At 47.5% G+C, this 25,719-nt stretch overlaps 1 protein-coding gene across 1 annotated transcript; it reads left to right on the forward strand.

Moving 5' to 3' along the window:
- The first annotated feature begins 2,296 nt into the window (after positions 1 to 2,296).
- Positions 2,297 to 24,160, forward strand: LOC142573073 (chymotrypsin-elastase inhibitor ixodidin-like). The gene is made up of 3 exons (XM_075682587.1): positions 2,297 to 2,438; positions 21,113 to 21,191; positions 23,902 to 24,160. The coding sequence occupies exons 2-3, from the start codon at positions 21,122 to 21,124 to the stop codon at positions 24,096 to 24,098; spliced, it is 267 nt and encodes an 88-aa protein (XP_075538702.1). The 5' UTR covers positions 2,297 to 2,438; positions 21,113 to 21,121; the 3' UTR covers positions 24,099 to 24,160.
- Positions 24,161 to 25,719: the final 1,559 nt, after the last annotated feature.

Genomic DNA, 25,719 nt, shown 5'->3' on the forward strand with positions numbered 1-25,719 from the left:
TTAATAGGCAATTTTCAGAAGTTCCGCAGATTTTCCCGTCTCGTAAGCATATAAATGCTTACGCATTTAGAAAAGCGCACGCGTTGATGCATTAACTATTTCACGTAAGAAATTCACGAACGACACTTCATTTTTCTGGATAAAGACGTTCACGTGAGGCTTATGACGAGTACTCTCGAATCTAAGCGCGCGGAATGGGTTTCTTACCTAACGAAAGTATTCCTATCTTGAGGACAGGTGAACGAAGCTTTCATAATGCGGCATGCTGCTCGTAACTTCCAGCTCTTCGCAACATGTTAGAAAGTGCCCCTAGGGAAGGACAGATTCAAAATGTGGCCTGAAGTATAGTCAACAGAAAAGTAAACTGGGATCGTCAATGCATGCAGATGGACACCGTCCATTGAACGAATATGAAAAATACAAATTACATACAAGAACGAGACGTATAGAAAACAGGGCAATTGCTTAAGATGAAGTTGCAGATATAAGTTCACGAACGAATACTTTATCGGTCAATTTCAGGCGCTAGGTCAAGACGTTAAACGTTATTTTATACGTATTGGAAATGAGCTTTTAAAGAAGAAACGAATCCAAGCAAATATTAATTAGATTTTTAGCCAATGAAACAATATTTGAACGTGCGTAAACGCGACCAAAAATATCTTACGTTTTGAAAAAGCGGAATATATTGTTTAGGTCAGAAAAGTTTTTTTTTTGTGTCCTATAGTATTTACTTTAATCCGGCTAAAGCGACGTTCCTAAGCTGTCTGCTTCTTCATACTGCAGTACAAAATCACGTTTTCAGAAATAGAACACTAGACCAGATAACGCATTCTGATGTCCTCAGTAAATAACGGCAACCTAGCTGCTTGGAAATAGCTAGTGTTTGAGAAGGCTTATAAATATAAAGCCGTTTTCTATTTTGAGGTATGTATTTTTGCGCCTGTGGAATAATAGCGCCCATTTGGCTAGTTCGGGTGACTCACTCAAGGAAGCAGACACTACTTGCATAGCAAATCACCTTATTCAGAGTGTAACCCTAAGAATTCACTAAAGAACTACTTGAATTGTTCCGTAGATTCTCAATGCAGAGGTGGTTTCGGAATCTCGCTCTCCAAGATATGGTAAGAAATAGGCTCAAGCTTGTTTTGTTCAGCAGCAATGGGACGATGCTCTTAAAAAAACTAGTCAAGCGAACAGGAATGTATCTGATAGCCATTTCTGCGTTTATAGCGAGACGTTGATGCAAAGGTCTGGCGATTCCTGCTCATCAGATTTGATCTCGCTGCTGCATGCCAACATATTCGCTTACGGAAATAATTTAGGTGAGAAATTATGATTCTAATGATTGGCCACTGAATATTGCAATTTGCCTTACAAGACGGCATACTGTATTGTATACGGCAGGCAACTCATTTAAAATCAAGTTTAAAAAGTTGACATCATGCACCTTTATAATGCTACAAAGCGCATCAGCAGCAGTCGTATACTTTAGAGAGAGATTTAAAGGTCTTGTACACCCGGTGGCTGTCGTTAGGCTGGCTCTCCAGGGCGATATGGGTTTCCCGTTGCACAATTTTCCGCATTGCCTTAGGAAGCAAACCGAGAACATCAGGAAGTAATGCCAAACTGCCGAGATGTTTGCATTGATTATAGCTTGTTTTGGGACGAAATCTTGACAAAAAGGAAAGAAAAGACAAAATCAGCACTAAGGTGATGGAAATAAACAACGTTTCAGAAGGATTATAAAGTTTCCAAGTAGAATAAAAAAAAAAGTTGAAGCGTTTACAAACACGCACACAGCGAACCTATTTTGCGAAATAATTGGTTTCATGCAATGTACCGCCTCGTTATTTTGTGCTTTATACTAAAGCAATGTTGTCCCCCATTAGACGGTAGGACGAGAACTAGAAAAGGAACTTCAGGTAATTAACGAGCAGGGCTCGGATACTGCCCACCCAGGTGCGCGCTTAGATAGAAACCGTGCAGATAGCACTGCCGCACCTTGTCTCGTGGATATCCTGGCCGGCACGCGCCTGTCGTCGACAACAGGGCAACGTCCCGAGGTGTGGACGTCCAACCGGGAGAACCGGTGCCTGCGAGACGTCGATTACACCGGCCGGGCACGCGCCGAACAGGCGAGATTGCCAAGGCCGCCTCTCGTCCGCCTCCACCTCACACCAGCCTGTCCTTTATGTTATTCGTTTCTTGCCCGAGGGCTTGAGAAAGCCGACGTGCAATCGCGCGCCTCCTCTTCCGTTTTCTTTCCATCAAACGCACGCGTCCTGCGAACGCGACACATGGCGGAACCGTCGCGACAGCATAAATAACCGCCAGTGTACCAATCCCGTGCACTGCTGTCGAGGCGTCTGCGTGGGTTTCTCGGCGCATTCTTGCTTAACGTGAGTGGGTGCTGCCGCACTTCGGCTTATAAACTGGTACGTCTTCCTTTTCGATTTTCTTACAAATCGCGGACGCTATGCTGTCAGTAGTGTGCTTAAATTACAATTGTTCATGTTTGCGTCGCGCACGGCACCTTGCAGCAGCGCTGCCAATCTAGGCCTTTTGCTCAGCCGTAGAGCGTACCGGTCACGGCTATCTCGAAACGTGCAGATTTGGTATTCATGTTGGGGAGCTAGAGACAGCGGTCCAAAGCAGGGCAAAGTGGAATATCGAAAGTAAACGTCAGTGATCTACGCAGGTGGAGGTTTGGAGGTTAAAGCCTGCAGCTGTAATTAACGAGCATACTTAAGACACAGGTATGCGTGTATGTGATTGTGTGTCTGTCTGTCGGGAGCCTAGCTGAGTGGAATTTCGGCGAGTGAGTTCCAGTCAGGCCATCAGCAAAAAATATATTTTGCGAGTGAGCCCTAGTGAGTCGCATTTTTTTTGCCGACCTGTGAGTCTACTACTACTACTACTACTACTACTACTACTACTACTACTACTACTACTACTACTACTACTACTGCAGGAAACTTCTGAAACGCAATAAGGCCATTGCACTATAAGAAAAATAACACAATGCTACTAATGGGCACACTGCTTGCGATGTAAATGTTTGTAGCATTAATGGTGATACACAAATGGAGTACGCAAAACTTGAAGAAAATGTTTAGATCCTTTCTTTTTTACAGTTAATAGTACTGCTTGATGATTGATCTATTGTTCCTTCGAACGCCTGCTCATGCGCGAAAGTCGAATATTATAAGGCGCTACTGATGGGAGGTGGAAGAAGCCTGTTGAGTAAGCACAAAGGGCATACTGTTCCGTCGTTGTTAAGGTAATGTGTTGACTACTAAACTCGGAACCCGGCCACGGCGGCCGCATTTCGATGGGAGCGAAATCCGAAAAGACCCATGTACTGTTAGGATTGGGGGCTCAATCCCATCGCTCGTAACCCGTTGTCAAGATTGGAGTCCGGCATGAATTAGAAGGTAGATGGCCCATGCCGTCGTTCAACTTATCCACGCTGAGGACGTTGATGAAGGGAAGGAATGCTTCTCATCGAGAACGAGGAATATGGGTTTATTTACAGTATTTACATGCAGTTCATCAGTCTAGCATGACGTCGAGAGAAAGTACGTCAGTCTAACACGACTGCTTGAGAGAGCGTCTCAGCCCAACATGACTGCTTAAGAAAAGTGTATCGAGCATGCGCACAACAGCCGTTTATAAACACCCGGTCCTCCCCCGATTACAAGTTGGCGGAAACGTTCGTCCAGTCATCGTAAACACGCCGCCTCTGCGCGCGACGGTTTACACACACACACACACACACACACACACACACACACACACACACACACACACACACACACACACACACACACACACACACACACACACACACACACACACACACACGGGTTCTCGGTCCGAAACCAACATCACACGAATTTAGTAGAACTCGGAGCGGACACTAGCAGCGCACCTGGGTAGCCAACGTCTTGCGTCTTGGTCGGCGCGTGGGAAGAGGTCTCCGACGACGTTCCCGCGGCAACTCGCCCACTCATAGCAGATCAGGTCCGCGTTGGTGGGTTAGGTAGCAATAGTTGGCCCGCCGAACTCATTCAGTCACAACGGCGACGAGGCTAGAGCGTAACGGTGGCGGTTTCAGCACAAAGCCTGCTTCGTCAAACGCATCCTAGCTGAAGCGACGGAGAGCGGAGGACGCGCGTATTGTTCCCGACACAAAGTCGACTTAGTCACGCCGTGGCTAGAGGTTGGCGGCGGCGCTCCAGGAAAGTTGCGGCCACTGTCGCAACTAGCCGGCAAAACTTGCACTGCAGCTGGCCGTTCTTAACAGTACTTAGATTTAGGTTCACGTTAAAGGACCACAAGCGGTCTAAATTTCCGGAGTCCCCCGCTAAGGCGTGCCTCAATATAAGATGGTGCTTTTGGCACCTAAGGGCCCATAATTTAACTTTTTTTTACCGATCAACAGAACTATCGCCCTGAATGTCGTAGAGTCAGGCATATTAAACACGTATGAACTCATTTATCGTATCGTACCGCACGCTGACGCTGAAATACCCCTTCGTTTTCACGTATAGTCACTTCAGATGGCTATGGCGACATTTTTTTGAAACAGACGCATGATTTCTTTCTCTGTAGAAAATAGGGTAATCCTTGTGTGCCGGTGTTATTTTGTCTAACACACACTTATGATGTATTGTTCAAATATAAATATCGGTACATAAGCTCCGAAATTTGAATTTCACTGTGGAAACTCTAGTGTATTTCGCCACATATTCCGAGCACACTTTCCGAAGCTGGAGCTGACACAGAACGTATTCTAAAGCGCTATCACTCCATCACTGCTCTGCTGAAACATGTAACCAACAACGGGTAAGTATAAGTTTCCTGTTGCAGCTTTGGTGCTTAGCTGATAACACACCCCGCTTAATCATGAATGTAATATCCGCCTACTCTGTCAGGCCAGATCACGTGCCAAAACGGAGCGACCTACCAGAGGTCGATTTTCTTTTTTGTAATTGAGTTTCCACGAAAAAAAAAATCACCTTCCACATCGCTTCGAGAATGCGAACGTAAAATGATCGAGCAGCTAAACAAAACAGTTTCTGCAGCTTTAACTTGCATTGAAGTCGGTGTTCACATGAGACACTTCTCCCGTGGATAAGGAGAATGATTGTCGATGACATCGGATGCAGCGAGCCCCCGTTGCCTCTTCCACGACCGGCGATTTGACGCGCTGCCGTGAAGCACATAAACCTGCCAATGCAATCGGTCTTCCGTCGTATCTTTAGCCAGCATGGTGAACATTTTTGGCGCTTTGGAACAAACATCTAACTTCTTACAGGACATTTCTCGCGGGACTTCGTTGCTAAACTAAGATTGAACATCTCATCGGACGGTGAGCGCCTTGCAACAAGTGGATCTCTCCCCGCTATGAACACGTCTTAACAGGGAGATTCACCTTGGAGACAACTTCGATTTCCGTAATAAGATGCATGTAAAGCAGAAAAATATATGCATGAGACAACCGCTTTAACGATTTCAATTAAATGTATAGCATGTGAAGGTGAAGTGCTAGTCATTCAAGGAAGCAGATTTTTGATGTAGTGCCCTGAATTGCTCAATTCCCGAAAACTGGCAGGTTTGACAGAAATAAAAACACGATGTGTAGAAATGAAGTATTGGCCCGCCAAAAAGTATCCCCCCGACCTTACACGGTTCGGTCAGGGCCGGGCGCCCTTCCCAGGACCTTTGCTCATACTGGGTGCAGCTCGGCATGTCGACCTACCGAGCCGCATTCCAGGGCCGGGTCGCTAGCCAGAGCTATACGTCCTGTGCCCATTTACGTTGGGTCATCGTCGGACCGAAGTCCTACCTTCGAGCGTGACGGCCCACCCTACTACTGTCACCTCGTTGTTCGTGTTGTGGGCAACCCACGTACTCGAGTAGGCGGGGGCGATAACTCCCCGAATGCTCCCCGTGAAAGGCACCTCTGCCAGGCGCCGAAGCGTCCTCGAGCTTGGTGATTCCCTTGTACACCAGGCCTCTGGCTGAGAAGCCATCTCTCCCCACATTTATATAGCGGATGGGTTGACCGCCGGCCCTTTCCCAAAAGGGCTTCCCATGTCAGTGACAGGAGGCCTGAGTCCTGACACCAGGAAACTCCCGATTGTCACCTTATGGTACTACTCCCAAACCCGAAGGCGTGGCTTCGCTTCCTCGCCCTCTTAGCCACTTTGCAGTGTTGCCCGAGGCGCCCACGAGGAGGGGGGGCGAGGTAAGACACAGGCAGCGCTTCCTTGATCGAGATCACCGGCTTGGATTACACGAGAGCGCCACCTCTCGCAGCGTAGTCACCTGTGACCTGTGTGGATCTCCTGCACCTCGGTGCGGCACCACATATGCAACCTAGCTCGAATTCACTCACGCAGCCTCCAATGAGCTGGATTACAGGGGCTCGCAAGGTCCCCCGGCATTAGATGGCGAGGTCGTCCTGACACTTGGGATCTAGACGTACCTCGCCTCTCATCCCGAACCTACCTTTCGGATGGTTGTGTCGGCCTCCATGCTTGCATTACAAGGAGGCGCAACCCTCCCCGGCCTTAGGCACCACCTCTAGCATTGTGCTACTATCTGCCATCGACCGACGTGCACAGCCTCCAAGCTGGATTACAGAGGGTCGCCACACCCTCCAGCGTCAATGCGCAACTGTCCGCCATTGACCGACGTGCACGGCCTCCAAGAAGCTGGATTACAGAGGGTCGCCACACCCTCCAGCGTCAGCTGCCAAGACGCAAGTGTACTCCTAACCAGGTCACACGGTTTATGCACACACACCGTGATGCCCCATCCAATTGGACGGGTGGAGACCCACCTGTGACTGGACCAACCACCCGAGCTCCGCTTGGATTACAGGACGACGCTGGACGTCCCGCTCGTAGCATGGAAGTACCAAGCCACAACGCCTTACATTACCGCAGGAAATACAGCTGTCGCAGTTCTTTGAATTATGTCCCTTAGATAATTTAAAGCGAACCAAGTAGATATATGAATTTATATCTCACGTGAACGTCTTACAATGTTTAGAGGGTGTGGCAAACGTGATACGCACAAATTAGTGGTGCATTTAGAGCGGTGATCAACACATCAGTGTTGTCCGCTTTGTATGTTTTACTAGGCACACTCTAGAAATTTTTGATGTTCCTTTTCATTGCTCAGTTAAGAAGGCGAATCGCAAAGTATTTGCCTCTATTTTTTATTAGCTACATAGGGTACATCTGGGTAATTAGAAATATAACGTACTACTCTACGCACCTACACTATCTTTTTGACATGGTCCCAACACCGGCTGAGACATTTGTCCTATCGCAGCACTAAAGTTGAGACGCCCTTGTGGTGGAATTCGTCCAAATGACTGTGGAACCACCGTCGGACTGCTGTCTAGGCATCATTGTTACACGTGAATCGCTAACCTGCCAGGAACTTCCTCAGCCTACAGAAAACGTAGAAATGTCTGGAGGCGAGGTCCAGGCTGTATGGTTGGCGGTCCAGACTCTCCCAGTGAAATGACCGGAGCTTGTCGGCGGTTCTCATTGGCAGACATCATTACTCGTACGCCGTGGACCCGTCTGAAGCGCAACTGCCATCTTCAACAACTGATAGCAGTGCCGTGCCGCACAGTTACCGGCAGATATAAGCCCGGGCCGTTCCTAAAAAGGTCCACCGCTGGGAATGGATGCATCGACTTAGCATTTACAGTTGTAATTTGGATAGAAAAATGGTTATTTTGCAATTTTCAGCAATTTTCGTGAAAAAACAGAGGGATATATGTAAAAATTGCGCTTCCTACAGTCACTGAACTTTAACCTTTTCTTTTTAAATGCAGTGAAGTAAGTCCGTTTCCATGCGCTTAGATAGGAGCCCGAAGATAAAGCTTCCTTTCAGGAGGAAATCTTAGCTCGGGAGTTGCTCCTTGAATATACGGAAAAGGTGAAATCGTTTTTGTCGTGACGCACTGCACCGAAAGTGAAAAAATCTATTGCTTTTAAAACAAAATGTCATATTCTTCTAACTGTAGCCAGCATATCTTGATTTAGGGGTCGATGTTTTAATAGAATTGTTGAAGTTCGCAATGCATCACCATATCACTATCATATTTACGACTACAAAACTCAATAATGGGTAAAGATATCTAAATTGTGTGAACACGTAATAATTGATATTAGACGATTAATAAAGACGATCAAACGCCTTGCGTCATACGCTTCTCTTGCGAGTTCCCAAGGTGGTTTTAAAGGCGCGCGTTAAAGGAAAGATCTGAAAATAGAAAATAACTTTCTTCATCAAGTCTTCAGAGCAACCAAGGGTCACTCACGCACGAGACACACTTCGTCCTGTTCCCCCACCTTGCAAAGAAAATATGCTGCTTTATATCTTTACTAAGCTATACGAAGTGCTTTTAACTTGTCACATTAAACCTAGCATAATAAGATAAAATTTACTCAGTATCTACTTTCCACTTGTACCTAAGCAACAGCAGCTGCAAAGGAACAACGCGCTTTCTCCCATCCTGTCATTTCTGGCCCATGGCCGCGTGACTGCGAGATCAGCAAGACAGGTCACGAAACATGCGCCACACGACAAAGTCAGTCTTTCACTAAGTTGATCAATCTGCATTGTAACTCATTTTACACCTACGAATTTGCTTTCATATTGTAAACCACACGCTTTTTCACATATATTATGATCTCCATAAATATACTGTCTAAGTATTATTTCCACGAGTGCCACTTTCTCGCGCACTTCCTCATTTAGCGTTTTAGTCACCAAGCCACCTTTAACCACTGGCTTTCTCACAAATCCACGCAGAGTGCCAATGAAACAGACTCAGGAGCGCCCAGTCAATGGCTGCACCGAGCACCTTGACTCTACTCACAGAGCATTGCGACGGGAGCGAAATGCGAAAACGCCCCTGTACTTAGATTTAGGTGCACCTTGAAGAACCCCAGGTGGTCCAAATTTCGCCCCACTATACGGCGTGCCTCATAATTATATCGTGGTTCTGGCACGTAAAACCCCATAATTTAAGTTTTAATTTTAACATTAACTTTTTATCTGACAAGATATGAATACCTTAGCCTATGTTTTCATTGCTTTATTTCGTCTTTCCAATGCATGAATAGACGTTATATAAGATATGAAAGTGTGTCTCCAAAAGCTAAGCGAGATACCTGCAGCATGTCGACTGTATTGTTGATCTTCCAGTTGAAAGTAAATGCACGTTCCAAGGCTGGTGTTTTTTACATGTTTATAAATGTCAGCGGGAAACAGTGTCTTCGAGTTATACTAATAACTAAAAGAAGGGAAAGTTATTCGTACTTGTCAAGCATAGAGGAATATTGCGTTTCGAACAATGGAACCCAGAGGCACGTATGTACCATCGACCCTCACGGCCTCTCTACTGAATACCGGTTGGAGGGGAACTATGCAATCGCATTCCTGTCGCAACTAGGACACGTACAGTGTCCTATACGGGCATGGGCCTTTCTTGTTAGTAACAGGCAACAAAACGAAAGTGCGGCTCCTTTGTGTCCTTGAGGAAGTGAAAGTTTGCTTAGCCCTCTAAAATTGCCGTGCGACTGGCCGCTCGAGGCACATTACGTGTTTCCGCGGGCTTTTTTCGCGCTCGGAAAAACGCTCTTATGTAGCACGTATAGAGCAACAGAAAGTCGATTCGGGAGTTTTCATGTTTAGTCTTCAAATTTCTCATTGGCACCTTTAATCTAATTCTAACAATTGAGAAGTTGATTAATTAGAACTAATTATTCAATTAGGGAAACTGCAAAAGGGACATCTGTGTGAACATCTCCAAGCGACGGCACACAACAACTTTGTTCTGTCCAGCTACGTAGCATATGAATATTTTTAAACTATGGCTCAAGTTAAGTGAAACACCCTGTATTACTTGGGATGGTAAATTTGTAATATATGCAGACGACACTAGCCTCTTCTTGACCGGAGCTACTTTCGAAGCATTGTTCGATATGAATAACAATGTACTGAAAAACTTTCCTGAATAGAGCTTAAACTACTCATTGGTTATTAATTCTCAAGAAGTTGTACCTATTGTATTCCGGACTAGACATACTGTACTCCAAACTACGCCAAGCCTGTTTCTCCGTAACGCTGACATACCCTGCCTGAGAGATATGAAATAACATGGCGCAATATTTAATGAGCACCTAATTTCGAACGCGCGTACCGATTCGCTAATAGTTAAGATATCCAAGGGATGCGGTGTAATCAGTAAATTTCTGTATAAGAAGAAGAACAAAACTTTATTAGTAGAAAGAACTTCGTTGCCCCTAAAACGGGGTAACGCCGTGTGGTCGGGCCCCTATTCCAAGGCACCGCTGGCCCTCGCCATCCTTTCTGCCCTCCGAACGAGCCTGAGCTGATCCCCGAGGGCGGAGCTGGATAGCAATGCCTCCCACCTTGCTCTCGTGTTAGTATCTTCTTGTTGTTCTGTGTGAGCTGTGCACTCCCATGTGATGTGGTAGAGCGTTGGTGTGCTCCCACACCACGGGCATATGTCCTTGTATGCTGTTGGGTAGTATATGTGCAACTTATGTAGGTTTATGTATGTGTCCGTTTGGAGCCTGCGTAACGTCGCTGAGTCCACGGCTGAAAGGTTCCTATGCGGGGCTGGGTAGAGCCTTCTGAATTCCCTGTAGTGTTGCAAGATCGCTTTATAATTTGGATCGATGGGTGTCGGGTCCTCTACGATGTTGCCATGGGCAGCTCTGTATATTTCACCGCAAAACATTATATATCTTATCCACAACTCAATCTCCTCTAGCCACCTAGCATACGGTAACTTATTATGTTGTACCATACAGACTAAGCTAAATAAGATCGCAGTGTTGCAGAAAAAAGCTGTGTGTATCATTCACAACCTTATGACACGCCAAGCATACATTTGTTTTATGAACACAAAATCATAGCTGGCAACTAACTGCTTGTACGAATGCACCCTTATACATCATTATATCAAGCAGAAAGGCGCATAGCAGCATACTAGGAAGCATTTCAAAACTAACGCCAAATAGAAAAACAAAGCTACTGCGTTACATCGAACTATGATATATTCCTTTCCGGAGTATCGGTTACGGACAACAGACTAAAACATCAGTTACCTTATATGTTAAACAAACTACCGTACATTGCTTAAATATCAGTACTCGTTCATTCACGCCTTGATGATGGAAAATTCACTGCGCCTGATTATAATGTTTTATTTGAGCTGTGATTTCAGTGCTACATTCGTCTGTTGCACTGGCCGCAAATATGTTCTCTCCTTGTGGTTTTCTAACACCATGCAAAGTGTCTGTTTGAAATGCAGTTAGTTTTGTCCTTCTTTTTTATTTAATAGGTTGTTTTGAAATAATAGGGAAGTTTCAAGAATCAGCGATCATTAAATAAATAAATTGGGGGTTTTACGTTCCAAAATCACGATTAGATTATAAGGCACGTCGTAGAGGGGGACTCCAGATTCATTTCGGCCAACGGGGGTTCTATAAGTCGCCCCCAATGAATGATACACGGGTGTTTTTGCATTTTTCCCCCATCGAAATGCGGCCGCAACAAGTTTGTTACAAACCATTCATCGTGAATTTTTTGTATAGCGCTCCTGATTTGTGTGCTTAAAGGACGCCTTAGCCGCCGCCACTGTCGGTCAGGGCATGGTACCCTCATGCCAGCGCTTCTGTCGGCTTTTTCCCCCCACGGTCATAGCACCTTGGAGTGGTGCTGTATAATAATAATAATAATAATAATAATAATAATAATAATAATAATAATAATAATAATAAATCTTTATTTCACTCATGAAGTGAGGGAGTGCGGGAAGAAAAGCTGACAAGTCAGCTTGACTAGTTTCCAGCTCCCCGGAGTACAAAATACAAGAAACAGAACACTTTCGGCATGGCAACATAAAAACCACAAACAAATACTAACGGTAATACAGCAATAACTTGTCCACAACAGTGAGAATAACTAACTCTAGAAATAAAAAGTTTGTTAACGGCGTGATAGACTAATCTTAAAGGAAGAACTCACAAACATAAAAAACTGCGAGTTAAAAACGCTACATAATGAAGGAAAAGAAGAAAAATAAAAGGTACACATTTTTGTAATATGAAACAATAAATCAGTACTTTTCAGTGCGTATAGCGTACATGGTCAGAGATGAAAAACCATATGAAATTCTGTCATGAGAAAGGAACTTTGCCGCAGAAGAACAAGTTCAGTTTCTGGTTCGATGCTGTTTCGGCGGTGAATCCGTTATTATGGCAGAAATTTAACAAATGTGGTAGCGTTCTGTTTACCATTGGTTGTCCGTATCCCATTCTGCACGTTTTGATTAGCCATGGCTGTGTGTTTCGATTCTCATAAGGTGTGGTCCTTTTAGAAAGCGATGCCAACCGTAGTAGGGAATAGCTACTATTTTTAACGCGATAGCGTTAAGGAGCTCGTGTCGCAGAAAAGCCGGTGTCGTCGGCGTCGGTGTCGGCGTCCGCGGCGTTGGCCGTGAGCGATAAATCACGGCAGGCACTTCATAAATAAAAAGCAACTTCCAAGATGGGCTGGGTGGGAATCGAACCAGGGTCTCCGGAGTGTGAGACGGAGACGCTACCACTCAGCCACGAGTTCGATGCTTTCAAGCGGTACAAACGCGCCTCTAGTGAATGCGGTGTTGCCTTCGAAACGAGCCGTGGAAAGTTATACTGCGGTGTATATCGGTAATTATGAACATGTAACTTACAGAAGTCGCAATTACACGAGTAGCGAAGTGCGTTTCCGCTGCATTTCTTCTGGGCTTTCCGCACACGCAGAGCCATCTTGCGGCAAACATAGAAGACCCCCTCCTCTCCATGTACGGCGCTGCCCGACAGATGGCGCGCCACGCGCGCATTGGAGCTGTACGAGGACCGGTGCGAGGCCGGTCGCGGCATGGACTCTCTCTCCCCTGACAACGCTTCGCCTTGCTCCCTCTGCAGAATCATGCGGCCTTCCTTTCTTTAGATCACTATCTGTCTATCTTTCGGCCCGTGCCGATCACGACGTTTGGCTGGCGTGCATCATTTCCCCCTCCGAGATACCGAGTTCTTTGGTTCGTTCCGCTTGCTCAGGCGCACGTTTCGTTGCTGCGCCGAACGCTGCGTTGCTTGACCATATGGCTCGAGGGACGCTACCTGGGCAACGCAGGATGCACATCGCGTCGCAGCGGGCTCTGCTAATCCACCCTCAACCACCCGGAATCTTTCACCATCAGCACGAAATCGTACAACCATCGTCACTGGCAAGTCACCAGCTTTTACTTGACACCAGTATTTCCGGGCTCGACTCTTTTCTTAGCCCGAGACGGCCGTTTGAAATCCCTAAGCGGCGGTCACCGCGTTAAGCCTAAACGCGCCACCGCGACAGCGGCACGGCGGACGCGGACGCCGCGTCGGCATCCGACGCACCCTGCAACGCGGCTCCCAGGGTAGGGGCCCGAGCCGCGGAGATGTCCACCAGCAATTCCGACCCGGCAGGCCAACTGGACTGCATGGATGCAGATGACTTGGAGCCCGAGCGCGACATCGACTTCTGCGATTACCGCCCCGGCCGGAGCGGAGCAGCCGAGATGCCCAATGATACACATCCTCAGCCACCCGTGCCTCACACTCCATGGTACCGGGTGGTCGACGCTCGCCGACGGAGGGTTGTCGCCGAGGTGTCCTTCAAGACTCCACCCGCCCCATTTGACTCACGCGAACGTCGACACGGACCCGGCTGGCCTCGACTGCCGCGCCTCCCAGCAGGGGACCACAAGGTGGTTCTCCGAATAAGAGGAGGTATATCACTACAACAAGAAGCGGTCTTACCTCTGCGAGACGCGATACAAACCGCACTCCGAGCCCCGCTGCCTCCGACGGCGCGCATACGAGTACGCAAGGAACAGAACATCGCACTAGTCAGCACCCCGGATCCTGACCTGGCGGAACAGCTTTGCCACATTCAGACGCTCCTGCTCGCAAACAAATCGTATCAAGTCTCCGCGTACGTGGCTTCCCCGGACAACTCCTGCAAGGGGATAATCACAGGCGCCCTACCTATACCTACCGAGGAAGCCCTCATGAACGATACGGTCACCTACCCCCATGATATCAACATAATCCAAGCCAGACCATTCGGAACGAACGGAGCATGCCTCTACACCTTCGAGGGCAGGCGAGTTCCCAGCTACGTGTACTTTCAAGGCGTAGAATTTCGATGCAGACCTTTCCGCCCAGTCACCCAAGTGTGCCACAGCTGCCTCCGAACCGGACATCGGCACGACATCTGCCCATACCCACAAGAACGGCGGTGCGGGAACTGTGGCTTGCTTAACCCGGATGAACACCACGAAGGTTGCCTTCCACGCTGTCTTACTTGCGGATCCGATGACCATCCCACCATCGACCTGAGTTGCCCGGCTCGTCAGAGGAGACTCGGGCCCCGATCGGTGAAAGAGCGGCGCCAGCGCCCAAAGGGATCCGATACGACTCCACCGAGGCGGAGTACCGAGATATCAACGACAAACCAACAACCTGACGACATTCCTAAGAATGCCTGCAGCCAAGCACCTCACAGCACAGCCCGACCGAAGGAACCGGAAATATCATACCACGAAAAGAAAACCAAACAAGCACATGTTCAACCCCGAGTACCTCCTGCCATACGGACACCTGCGACACCACTCACGAACCACCCGCCACGCCCTCCTGTGCAGCGCGGCACGAGAAGCGACGCCACGTGGCCGGCACTCCCGCAACGATTGCCCACCCATGCGCCTGGCTCGGCGGCAAGAGGGGGTCTGAAGATTTCATCTGGTTTGGCAACCGGGGGGCGCCTGGATCCAGACTCACAGCTGCAGCAACGGCAGGACCCCCTGGCCGACACTGGTAAGTCACCCGTTGAGCAGGCCTCCCCAATACCTCCCCATCCAGCGCCGCCCCATGCCCCAGTCCTCTCACAACAGATCTGTGCACAATATTTCCAAACTCCAGAATTCACACAAGGCCTCACGCAACTAGTTCTGAAATTTGTAAGCGACAGCCTCGAGGCTGTCAAAACACAAATGGTTAAAGAACAAGAGCAGGCCCTACAAAGAGTGCAGACCGCGTTTAATCAACGCATCGACAAAATAGAATCTGCAATTAATCACCTCTTCGATTTGCATGCCCAATCATCACCCACCCGTAAGCATAAACAGCCCAAACCTGCCGCCGCCGTTCACTCCCCTCAGCCCACGGAGGAGATGACCAGCCCACAGTTGGGGGTTTCGACCCCCGTAACGATTCAACATGGCCAACTCCAATAAGCGACAGAATTCGGGCAGAGTGGGCTTAACTCCTCCACCCGGAAACCAAACTTTATCTGACCTAATCATATGGCAATGGAATTGTAGAAGCATCAAAAAGAAACTCGCCCAATTGGCCGCATACATTCAACTTTTTCCGAAGCCGCCAGATATACTGGCCCTGCAGGAAACGGGGTCCGCGTCTCTATCCTTGCAGGGATATCACGTGGCATCCGTAACATCGCGTACCGCTATTCTTATTAATAAAACCCTCCCCTTCATAGACCGAACCCCTACCGGGGGTCCTTCAGAAGGAGGAACCGAGTACACCGCTCTCGAGATTATCCCGTCCAACCCCACATCGGGAAAAGGACTGCTGATTGTCAACATATACAGTCCCCCTAAAGATAAGGGCACAAGGATACCGGAAATTTTTGCTCAAACACGCTATACACATCGAATCATAGTGGGCGACTTTAACGCCCGCCATACAGCATGGGGTTATATAAATAACACGCCGAAGGGCAACCTTATACATAACACTATGATGCACCACACACTTACTTTAATCACAGATCCCACTATACCAACAAGAGTGGGCACCAGTACGGCAAGAGACACCACGCCAGACCTCACGATGACAAGCATACATGTGATGGTGAAAGCACACGAGGTCCTGCCGGACACATTAGGCAGCGATCACCACGTGATACAAACAATCCTAACGCAAAATTCAAAAATTTTTCGGCCCAAAATTCAGACCCTCGTTGACTGGGATAAACTCCGCTCGTACATCGCCGTGGAGGATACCACACCGCAGACCTTAGAGTCTTGGACTCAAAAGATACAACATGCCCTCGACAGAGCTGGAAGAAAGATTAAGAACACCAAGAATGCCCCCCAAGTAGACCCCCACCTCCTCCATCTGTGGGAGGCTCGTCGAAGCCTCTCCAAACGATGGAAGCGCCAGAGATTAAACCGCAAACTTCGCCTTCGTATCGCTGCAGTCACGGAGGAGGCTGCACAATATGCCACCCAGCTTGCTCAAACAAACTGGGCCAACTTTTGCGGCACACTGAAGGAACGCTGGGCACAAAACGCACTTGGAACCTCCTGAGGGCTCTTCTCGATCCCACTTCCACCAAAACTCATGCGGACACTACTACTCAAAAGCTGATTTACTTAGAGGAGCAAAAGGGCACTGATATTATGGCACACATAAAAAATCTGTATATTCCACAGCCCATACCTACCGATCCGAACGCAGCCCCTTTAACACCCCCTGATCCAGACGAAAACCTGGATTCAGATGTCACACTGCCGGAAGTGAAACAGGCCCTTGGCTATATTACCAGGGACACTGCACCAGGGCCCGACCGGATAACGTACAAAGTCCTCCGAAATTTAGATGACATATCTTTGCAGGAGCTCACGGATCTCTTTAACGAACACTGGCGAAAGGGCACACTGCCTGGCGATTGGAAACACGCCCAGATTAATCTTATTCCGAAACAGAATAAATCGTTACTGCTTCAGAATTTACGACCTATCTCTCTCACGAGTTGTGTAGGCAAACTTTTTGAGCATGTGATTGTCCGGCGACTACAACCGCACTTAGAAGCTAAGCATTTCTTCCCCAACACTCAGTTTGGCTTCCGCCCCAACCTATCGGCGCAGGATGTCCTCTTGCATATTAAAGAGACCTTATTAAATCCCAAACGACGGACAGCCCGCACCAGAGCCATCCTAGCATTAGACATACAAAAGGCCTTTGACAATGTAGGACACGACCATATCCTCAGGACCCTTGCCACCACAGGTTGTGGCCGTAGGATCTGGCACTATGTCAAAGCTTTTTTGGAAAATCGTACCGCTGAGATTAGATTAGGTCCACTCACATTGGCCGCCTTTGCCCTTCCAAACAGGGGCACACCCCAGGGAGCAGTCCTATCACCACTATTATTTAACATAGCCATGGCCCCACTCGCCAGAGAGCTCGCAGGTATCACTAAATTGCACCACGCTTTGTATGCTGATGATATGACTCTATGGGTGTCAGAAGGCTCTATTGGGGAGGCCCAAGATGTCCTACAAACAGCTATCAACGTTATCGAACGGCATGTTCGCATAATGGGGCTCTTCTGCTCGCCAGAAAAGTCCGAATTGCTCACTATTAAACCCCACAAAGGCGACCCAGGCATACATCTGTTCATACACGGTCAACAAGTGCCTAATGTACATAGAATCAGGATCCTTGGTCTGCACATCCAATCTAACCTAGATGCGGGTTTTACACTGAACCTCCTCGACAAACAAATAAAACAAATCTCAGGACTGGTTCGCCGGATTGCGTCACGCAATCACGGCCTGTCTGAAAAGGACACCATGCAAATGATTGAAGCTTTAGTGGTCAGCCGCCTTGCCTACCACCTCCCGTATCACCACCTCACTCAGAAACAAATGGATCAGGCTAATCGTCTAATCAGACGGGCGGTTAAGACCGCACTGAGGCTGCCGATGCGCGCTAGCACTACCCGCCTCCTACAGACTGGTCTCTATAATACCGTCCAGGAAATCATAGAGGCACAGAGGAGTAATCAGCTTCTACGCCTCACCCGAACACCCACTGGGCGAAACCTACTCCGAACTCTGGGGTGTGAGCCAAGCGGCACGATCCCGATGGAAGAGCCGTGGTTCCCCATTCCTGTAAGACTCACAGCTAACATGCAACTCAAACCGTTGCCACGAAACATGAATTCGCACCGCTATCCGGGTCGACGTAAGGCGCGGGCTGATTACTACACCCGACGTTACCAAGATCGCGAAGACGTCCTTTATGTCGACGCCGCGGTCGGTCCGCTCAGAGGAACGGCCACGGCCGCTGCCATGACGGAGGACGGACGCATTAACATCTCTGCCTCGATTAAAACAGCGCGCACCGATGTGGCTGAGGGGGTCGCATTAGCCCTAGCAATGGCGCATGCGGCTGGGGATTCTGCCATTACAGAAATCTGCACCGATTCCCAAAGTGCATACCGTTACTTCCTTCAAGGCGTAGCACCTAAGACAGTCACACACATTTTGCAAAACATTCCTTCGCTTCCCCACCAGGTGACTATCACGTGGGTACCTGGGCATGAGCGTGTCCCCGGGAACGAGCGCGTTAATGCGCATGTCCGAGGTCTTTCCCTCCGGACCCTGGACGACCACTCACCCAACCCCATGGAAAAGCCAGGAGAGGGGATCTGCACCTACCACCAGATTACCACGTATTACAGGGATGGCAGACGAGATTTACCTCCCCCTCACCATTCCCTTACCGCTCATCAGAGTTCAATCTGGCGCCAGATCCAGACCAAAGCATTTATTTCTCCCTATCTGGCACATTTATTTCACCCTGGTCTCCATAATCCACAATGTACCACCTGCCGAGCGCCCCGGGCAGATCTTTTCCACTGTCTGTGGAGCTAACCCACGCCCATGGCGGTAGAGCCTATTCCCAACCCTTCCTTTTCCTCGTGGGAGGCCGCTCTTCGGGCCACTTGCTCGGATGACCAGCTCTGGCTGGTGGACCGCGCTTGCCTAGAGATGTCGGCCAGGGGGCTCCCGGACGTCTAGGAGCCCAACCACATTCAAATAGATTCAATAAAGTTTTATCCATCCATCCATCCACCATATGGCTCGACGCTCACCGCGTCCGATGCGGGGCGCCTCGTAAGTGATGGCTGCGCTGTAGCCCATTGTTTTACACCCCTTGGCGGGTCGACAGGAACGCTGTCGCGTTCCACTCTTGAAGGCGAAGCTTAAGCGTCCTCCAATTTTTTTTACTTCAAGCCTATACCGGGAACACAGGCAATGCGGATATAGATCGTCTATTTTCATTATACAGTACTTGAAGAACAGAGGGTAGGAAAGGTGACTCACGGGGACGTTTTCAATATTTCTTAACATGTTTTTTCTGCAATATCATGATTCTTTGCAAATTACCTTTTGTTGTGTTCCGCCAAACTAAGTGGAAATGTTTCATGTGTGAGTGATGAAGGATTGATTGACTGGTTGATTGATTGATGGATTGATTGATTGAATGAATGCGTAATAAACATCATATTCACTGATACCTTAATCACCTCAGCCTTTTTGACCTATCACGAAGGGCTAATGCCCGATTTAGAATAAAAACAGATTGGAATGTTTTACATTTTACCAGAAAGTAAAAGCTTAGGTGCTTTGTAATCGCCCTGGTTATGTATGTGAAAATGGCTTTCGAAAAAAGGCGTAGTTTCGCGCGAAAGGCAAAGCATCGATTGCGATAGCAGATTAGTAGATAGCTATGCGGAGTAAGGGTAGTAGTTTTATCGATCGTATAAACTTGTAATTATCCGCGCACTAACAGATTACGAAGCAAGGTGACATGCGCGCGCATGCAAACGTGACCACATCTCTTTCGATCACCACGCGCAATAGCTGTAAAAACGTTGGAGTGGGGATGCGCAGCAGTAGAAGCAGGCGAATTGACACTCGTGCTGCCTCTCGCTTCAAAGCGAACTAAGCGGCGAAAACACAGCGCGCACACAGCCATGGGCACTCGGCGCATGCACTCTATCCCCGTCGCAGATCGCTTTCCAGATTGGGCCCGCGCGGCGGCGCCATACGCAGCAGACGCTGAAGTAGAGCACTCCCCCCCAACCTCCCCTCCACCCAGCACCTTTCGTAGGACGAAAAACGGTGCTCTCTCTTCCCGCTTCACTCCCTTGCGCGCGCGCGATTAAGCCGCCATCGTAGGCTCAGCCTCGCACGCTTACACTCCCACTTGCAGGATACGGCGCGCGGCAAAGATGTTATCAACCTAGGACTTTATACGGAACACCACGGCGACACTGAAGACGCTGGCATAAAGGTGCCTGGAGTGTCCATATATTTGCTATCTCAATAATAAACCACTGTAGTTCATAACTCTGTTATGAACTACAGTGGTTGGTAAAGCGCATTTCCGGACAGTTCACCCACACTGTCGAGACATTCAAGAAAAATGCATTTGTAAAATATGTCTTCGGTTACTTTTCGATATTTCGGACGCACTACTGCAGAGTGCATGTCTTCTTGAGATTGCTATCAGTAACGAAAATATACACACTATTACCAAAATTTGCATGCACGATGCGGTTCTATTATCAGAGCTTAAGGAAGTTGCAGTCATCACTCGTGTCGGTTTATTCTGTTTCGCCGTGCTTTCGAAGCGCGCTGCGAGCAAAATTCAGATTGACCTGCTCCAAAGTGCTTCAAATTGAAATCTTTGCTGCTCCAAATTGCTCTAAAATGAAATGTAGTCTGCTCCAAGCTGCTCCAAAATGCAATCTAGTCTGCTCCAAAAAGTTCGAAAAGGGAGTTTTACTTGCTTCCAAAACTGCTCCAAAATGACTTCGGGCAGTCCCAACCTTGTATTTCCTATTTCCAGTACATTTTCTTTTTATTCTTGGCCTGGACAAATAAGCTCTTATATGTTTTAGATGGATTAGTACAAGAACAACTACACGTTTAACAATAGTGAAAGCGAACATACGCGTATTAGCGAATGCAGACGGCCAATGAGAAACAGCTCTAATGAATAGAAATATTTGTGAATTGGGCCCTTCATGCTTTCCCGTGTGACCAAACTGTCTCCTCTACAATTATTTGCAATTTTGTACTAACAAGCTGTGAAACAATAAGTGTATAAAACCTTGGTTTTATGACCTCGTGCCCATGCAGGACATCAAAATGCAGACCCGTTACATCATTTGCGCCACCCTGATGGCTGTTCTGCTAGTCAGTTTAACCGAAGCACAAGGTGAGTCGGCTTCTGAGTCGTTGCCCTGGCTAGTACCCAATGCGTGACATACGTCATCGAATTTATCAGCAGAAGTGCGCCAGAAGCACGACTTGGCATTCAGGAATGTTGTGGACGTAATACTTTCTCTGCTTTTCGTACAGGCGATTACGAAATAAGATTGACATGTATAGCACATCACCAAAACAACTGCGTTTAGTGTTTGTATAATGATGTGATATGATGACTTCCTTTATCTTTATGACTACTGTATAATCCCCTTTTCAACTGACGTTTTATAACTCCTGTAAGTGTTTCCTCTTAGTAGGTCGTACTCCATTAGCCGCACGTTTTTATGCTTCCACGTGTGCTGGGGGGTCAGGGCTCCTCAAGCTGTTCTTACAGCTTTTACCTGTCCTCCTCGTAACGTTTTCTTGTCGCGGAATAAAATTCAATTCAAATTCAATTCAATTAATTTGCTCTTACCCAGCCAACTTTCGAAGAGTTTGTGGAAGAAGTCGGAAAATGCGTACAGTCTGTACTACAACCGCAGTGATTTATATATTGTAGAAGTCTTTCATCCTTTGGTTTAATCTATGAACCGCAGTATGTAAGCCATACTTATATTCCTTGTATTCAAGCACACTCTTGTACAAATTAAATTCCTGCAACGGATTGACCCCTGGCACTGGCCGCGTAATCCATGAATGACGCACACTCCACGTCGTCTACTGTATAGTGGCTGCTTGTCTCGGTTGACCTACAAGTGAGCTGCAGCGGCCACCTTTTGACGAGAAATTAAAACCGCGCTTTGCTGAGCGGAAGCAACAGCGACACAATTTAGCAGCACCTACGCATCCACTCAACTGTCTAGGCTCATGTCACTCGGAGCATCGTCGGTTAATGCGACTCACTGCGACAGGTCGCTGTTAACGCTGCTTGATACTGTGTGCGCCTCCCACCTTTAGCGTTTGCTTACTACTGAGGAAAGACTGGTTACTTCAAATTATGAAGGGGCACAAAACTAAGCAAAACACGATTGTACTTGCAGCCGGGGGACGAATATTACGAAATATGCAAACACCTAGAGCACTGAAAGCCACCTATTGGACAGCTGAAATAATGTGCTGGAGCTACTGTACTCATGCCAGAGAACAAAGCGCCTGCTGTCGCACAATAACCAATTGCATAAATGCTGGGATATATATAAATGCTCCGTTTCCAAAGTTATCACATGTCTTTCTTAGTGAACTGCAATTACTATCGATATTTATTGCAGCTTCCCACGTAGAGTGCTGACGTGAACCTTGTCTGGCATAATTACTGCATGATTTGCATCTCCGTATTTTTCATATATGGAGGCAGACGTCGCCCAAATAGCCCGTATACTCAGAAATATGTTAACCAAATTGATAAAGAAAATGTAAAAGAGAGCGGTACGATTTATTTACGACAGCTTTGGGCAAACTTCGATCACATCATTATTAGCAAAAGCCAACCGCCCAACGCTAACGCAAGGAAATCGTGTTTTGAGATTGCAAAAAAATTTTTTTTGTCGAGGTCGCGGGATCTAATCCCGGCCACGGCGGCCGCATTTCGATGGGGGTGAAATGCGAAAACACCCGTGTGCTTAGATTTAGGTGCACGTTAAAGAACCCCAGGTGGTCAAAATTTCCGTAGTCCTCCACTACGGCGTGCCTCATAATCAGAAAGTGGTTTTGGCATGTAAAACCCCAATTATTATTATTATTAAATTTTTTGTGTTAGCTAAATGTTATTATAAGGTTGACATATCGCAAATACTTTCTTTTTGTACAGGATATGCCACAAGGCAGAGACACGCTTTGACCATAACTTCTTTTTCCACTTGAAATATCACCTTTAAGTATTCGTTTTTTCCTAGGATAATAACTGAATGGAATAAACCTACTAACAAGATCGTTCCACAACCATCCTTAAACCTCTTTGCTTTAAACCTACAGCAGAGACATGCCTCGTATGTCGCGCTAAGCTTTCTATGTGCTCTTTTGCTTGGTTCTGATACATCATTGTGTTTACATTGCCAAATTATATACTTTCTTTCCGTGTATTTCTTTTATTGGTAGTTGTTTGCCAATTTGCAAACCCGAACAAATGTAACTCAACTCTGCTAGAACCCGAACTCAGGATTGCAGTAGTTATCAATAAATAAATAAATAAATAAATAAATAAATAAATAAATAGTATATTTCAAAGCGTCCTACTATGTGTGGCGAGATCAAAGTAAGAGCGCCAATTGCTGACCTTCATTAATGACAATAGTTAAACATGAATGCTGAAATAACCATCAAATAAGTAATTTATACTTAATTAAAATGTTAATTATGATGACACAATTCTAGACGTCACGAGGCACGAATCGAGTGTCGCCAAATACGATCGCTTTAGATTTCAAAGGTCAATTGTGCATGCCTGGAAGTAGGTCAAAAGAAGAAAGGAGGAGAGAAAACGCACAAATTGCCCGCAGGAAACAAAATATATGCTGTTTGTAGCATCTTGTTAATTGCTGCTGCATGTAATTCACAACTTGCAGGAATACCCTTCGAATTTATGGATTTCCAGATATATCATTCCTGCACGTTTCGTCTCTACGGTGCTCTGTCGGTTAACTCGTTTTTCTTGGCTCAAATGCCTCTCACACCGGTCATTCATTTGCGCGTGTTGTTTTACTCGGCGCATATGGCCTACGCAGGTGGTGTTCGGGGACGTCGCTGCCGAGCAGGCGAGGTGTTCAACCAGTGTGGCAGCGCATGCCCGCGCGTCTGCGGTCGACCACCACCTCGGTCTTGCACCCTGCAATGCGTGGTCGGATGCACCTGCCGTCGAGGCTATATCCGCACGCCGGGTGGAGGCTGCATCCCCGAGCACCAGTGTCGCCAAAGAGGATGAGCACGCACGGCAGACTAAAGCCGTCACGTTGCTTACCTATTAAAGGACACGTAATTTCCGAATCCAAACGCAAACTTCTTTGGATATTTATGAAAAGAAATTCGTCCATTCATTCGTACATACAAGTCCCGCCCACGATAGCGCCTAAAATGCCGCATACGCGCACCGGCCTCTGGCAGCATTGAGCGTCGGTGGCTCGAGAGGAGGTCAGAGCAGACGGCCATTTTACCGGCGTGACAGCTACGCAACACCATAGCCTTCTCGATACGAGGGCTAATTTTCCCGCGCTTGTGGTACCTGCCGACGTGCGCTGCGCAGTAGACTGTTTGATCGGCCGGAGCCGACACTCTGACAAATAATGCTCGGTAGCTGCTTGACCAGCTGCTTACGTGCGTTCATCTTCAACGGAAGTCAGGAAATAACGTGCGCTTTAAATATTATCTATTTCACATAAAAATATTTGACCAACAACTCTGGCTGATTAAAGACGTTCACATGTAGCTCACGAAGAGTAAACTCGAACCCAAGCGCATGGAATCCATTCCTTACCTAAGGAAGGTGTTCCTTTCTTGAGGACGGGTGAAGGGAGCTTTCGGGATACATTTGTTTCGTCCATGTGGATCACAGGTTACAGACCTTCACGTAAGGTTAGGAATTGGCCCATGGAGAGGAATGGTTTGCAATTGGACCTTAAGTGTAGTCTTTTAATAAATAAACTGGTATCGTCAGCGTGTGCAGACGGACACCATCAACTGAATAAACATAAAAAGCACAATTTCCGTGCTATGGTATTATACGCTGCTAAGCACGAGATCGCAGGATCGACCGGGTTCTAAGATCACCTTGAGGTCAAATCACCTTGAGCCGAGGAGTCTCTCAAGGCGGAGTGCTTAGCCCGACTGTTTTCAATCTCACCCTCTGTGGATTAGTTAACCTGCCAAGCACCGTACAACTTTCCATCTATGCGGACGACATCTGCATTTTGGCATCAGGTGTGACACGACTTCAGCTTCGCGCTCGGTTTCAGAAGCCAGCCACAATGACATCTTGCTACCTTCATGAACAAGGACTTGAAATTTCAGGCGGGAAGTGCACAATGGTGGCATTCACGAGGAAGCGAATGTCTGCTTACGGCGTATCTATTAACGGGCAACTTATACCATACAGCAGAAGTCACAGGTGCTTGGGAGTCGTAATTGACAGAGACCTATCTTGGACTCCGCACGTGAATTACGTGAAAAAGCGGCTGACTGCTATCTGTCACCTGTTCAGGTTCCTTGCAGGAAAAAGTTGGCGAGTACAGCTGTAACACGCCATGTTACAGCTGTACATGGGGTTGTTCGTTGGATTCCTGCGATACAGCCTGCCTGCAGTATCCAACACCTGCGAGACTAACCTGCGTACGATTCAGAGTATTGAAGCCTAAGCCCTTAAGATATGTCTTGGCTTACCACGCAGTGCATCAACGGCTGAAACCATTGCCCTTGCGCAGGATTACCCAACCACGCCGCACATTACCGTTGAGACAATGTGTATGCATGTCAGGCATTATGCTAGGAACCCTTCCCACCGCTTGGCGAGCCTCACTACTGCAAGGCACTGCTCGACATTTAGCCGTATT

Source organism: Dermacentor variabilis, chromosome 2, assembly GCF_050947875.1.
Source record: "Dermacentor variabilis isolate Ectoservices chromosome 2, ASM5094787v1, whole genome shotgun sequence".
NCBI classification, from domain to species: Eukaryota; Metazoa; Arthropoda; class Arachnida; order Ixodida; family Ixodidae; genus Dermacentor; species Dermacentor variabilis.

Excerpts from the sequence above, each read along its gene's own strand:
- LOC142573073 (XM_075682587.1), top strand. The coding sequence starts at position 21,122 with ATGCAGACCCGTTACATCATTTGCGCCACCCTGATGGCTGTTCTGCTA. Across the intron at positions 21,192-23,901 it reads CAGTTTAACCGAAGCACAAG|GTGGTGTTCGGGGACGTCGC; the intron begins GTGAGTCGGCTT and ends TGGCCTACGCAG.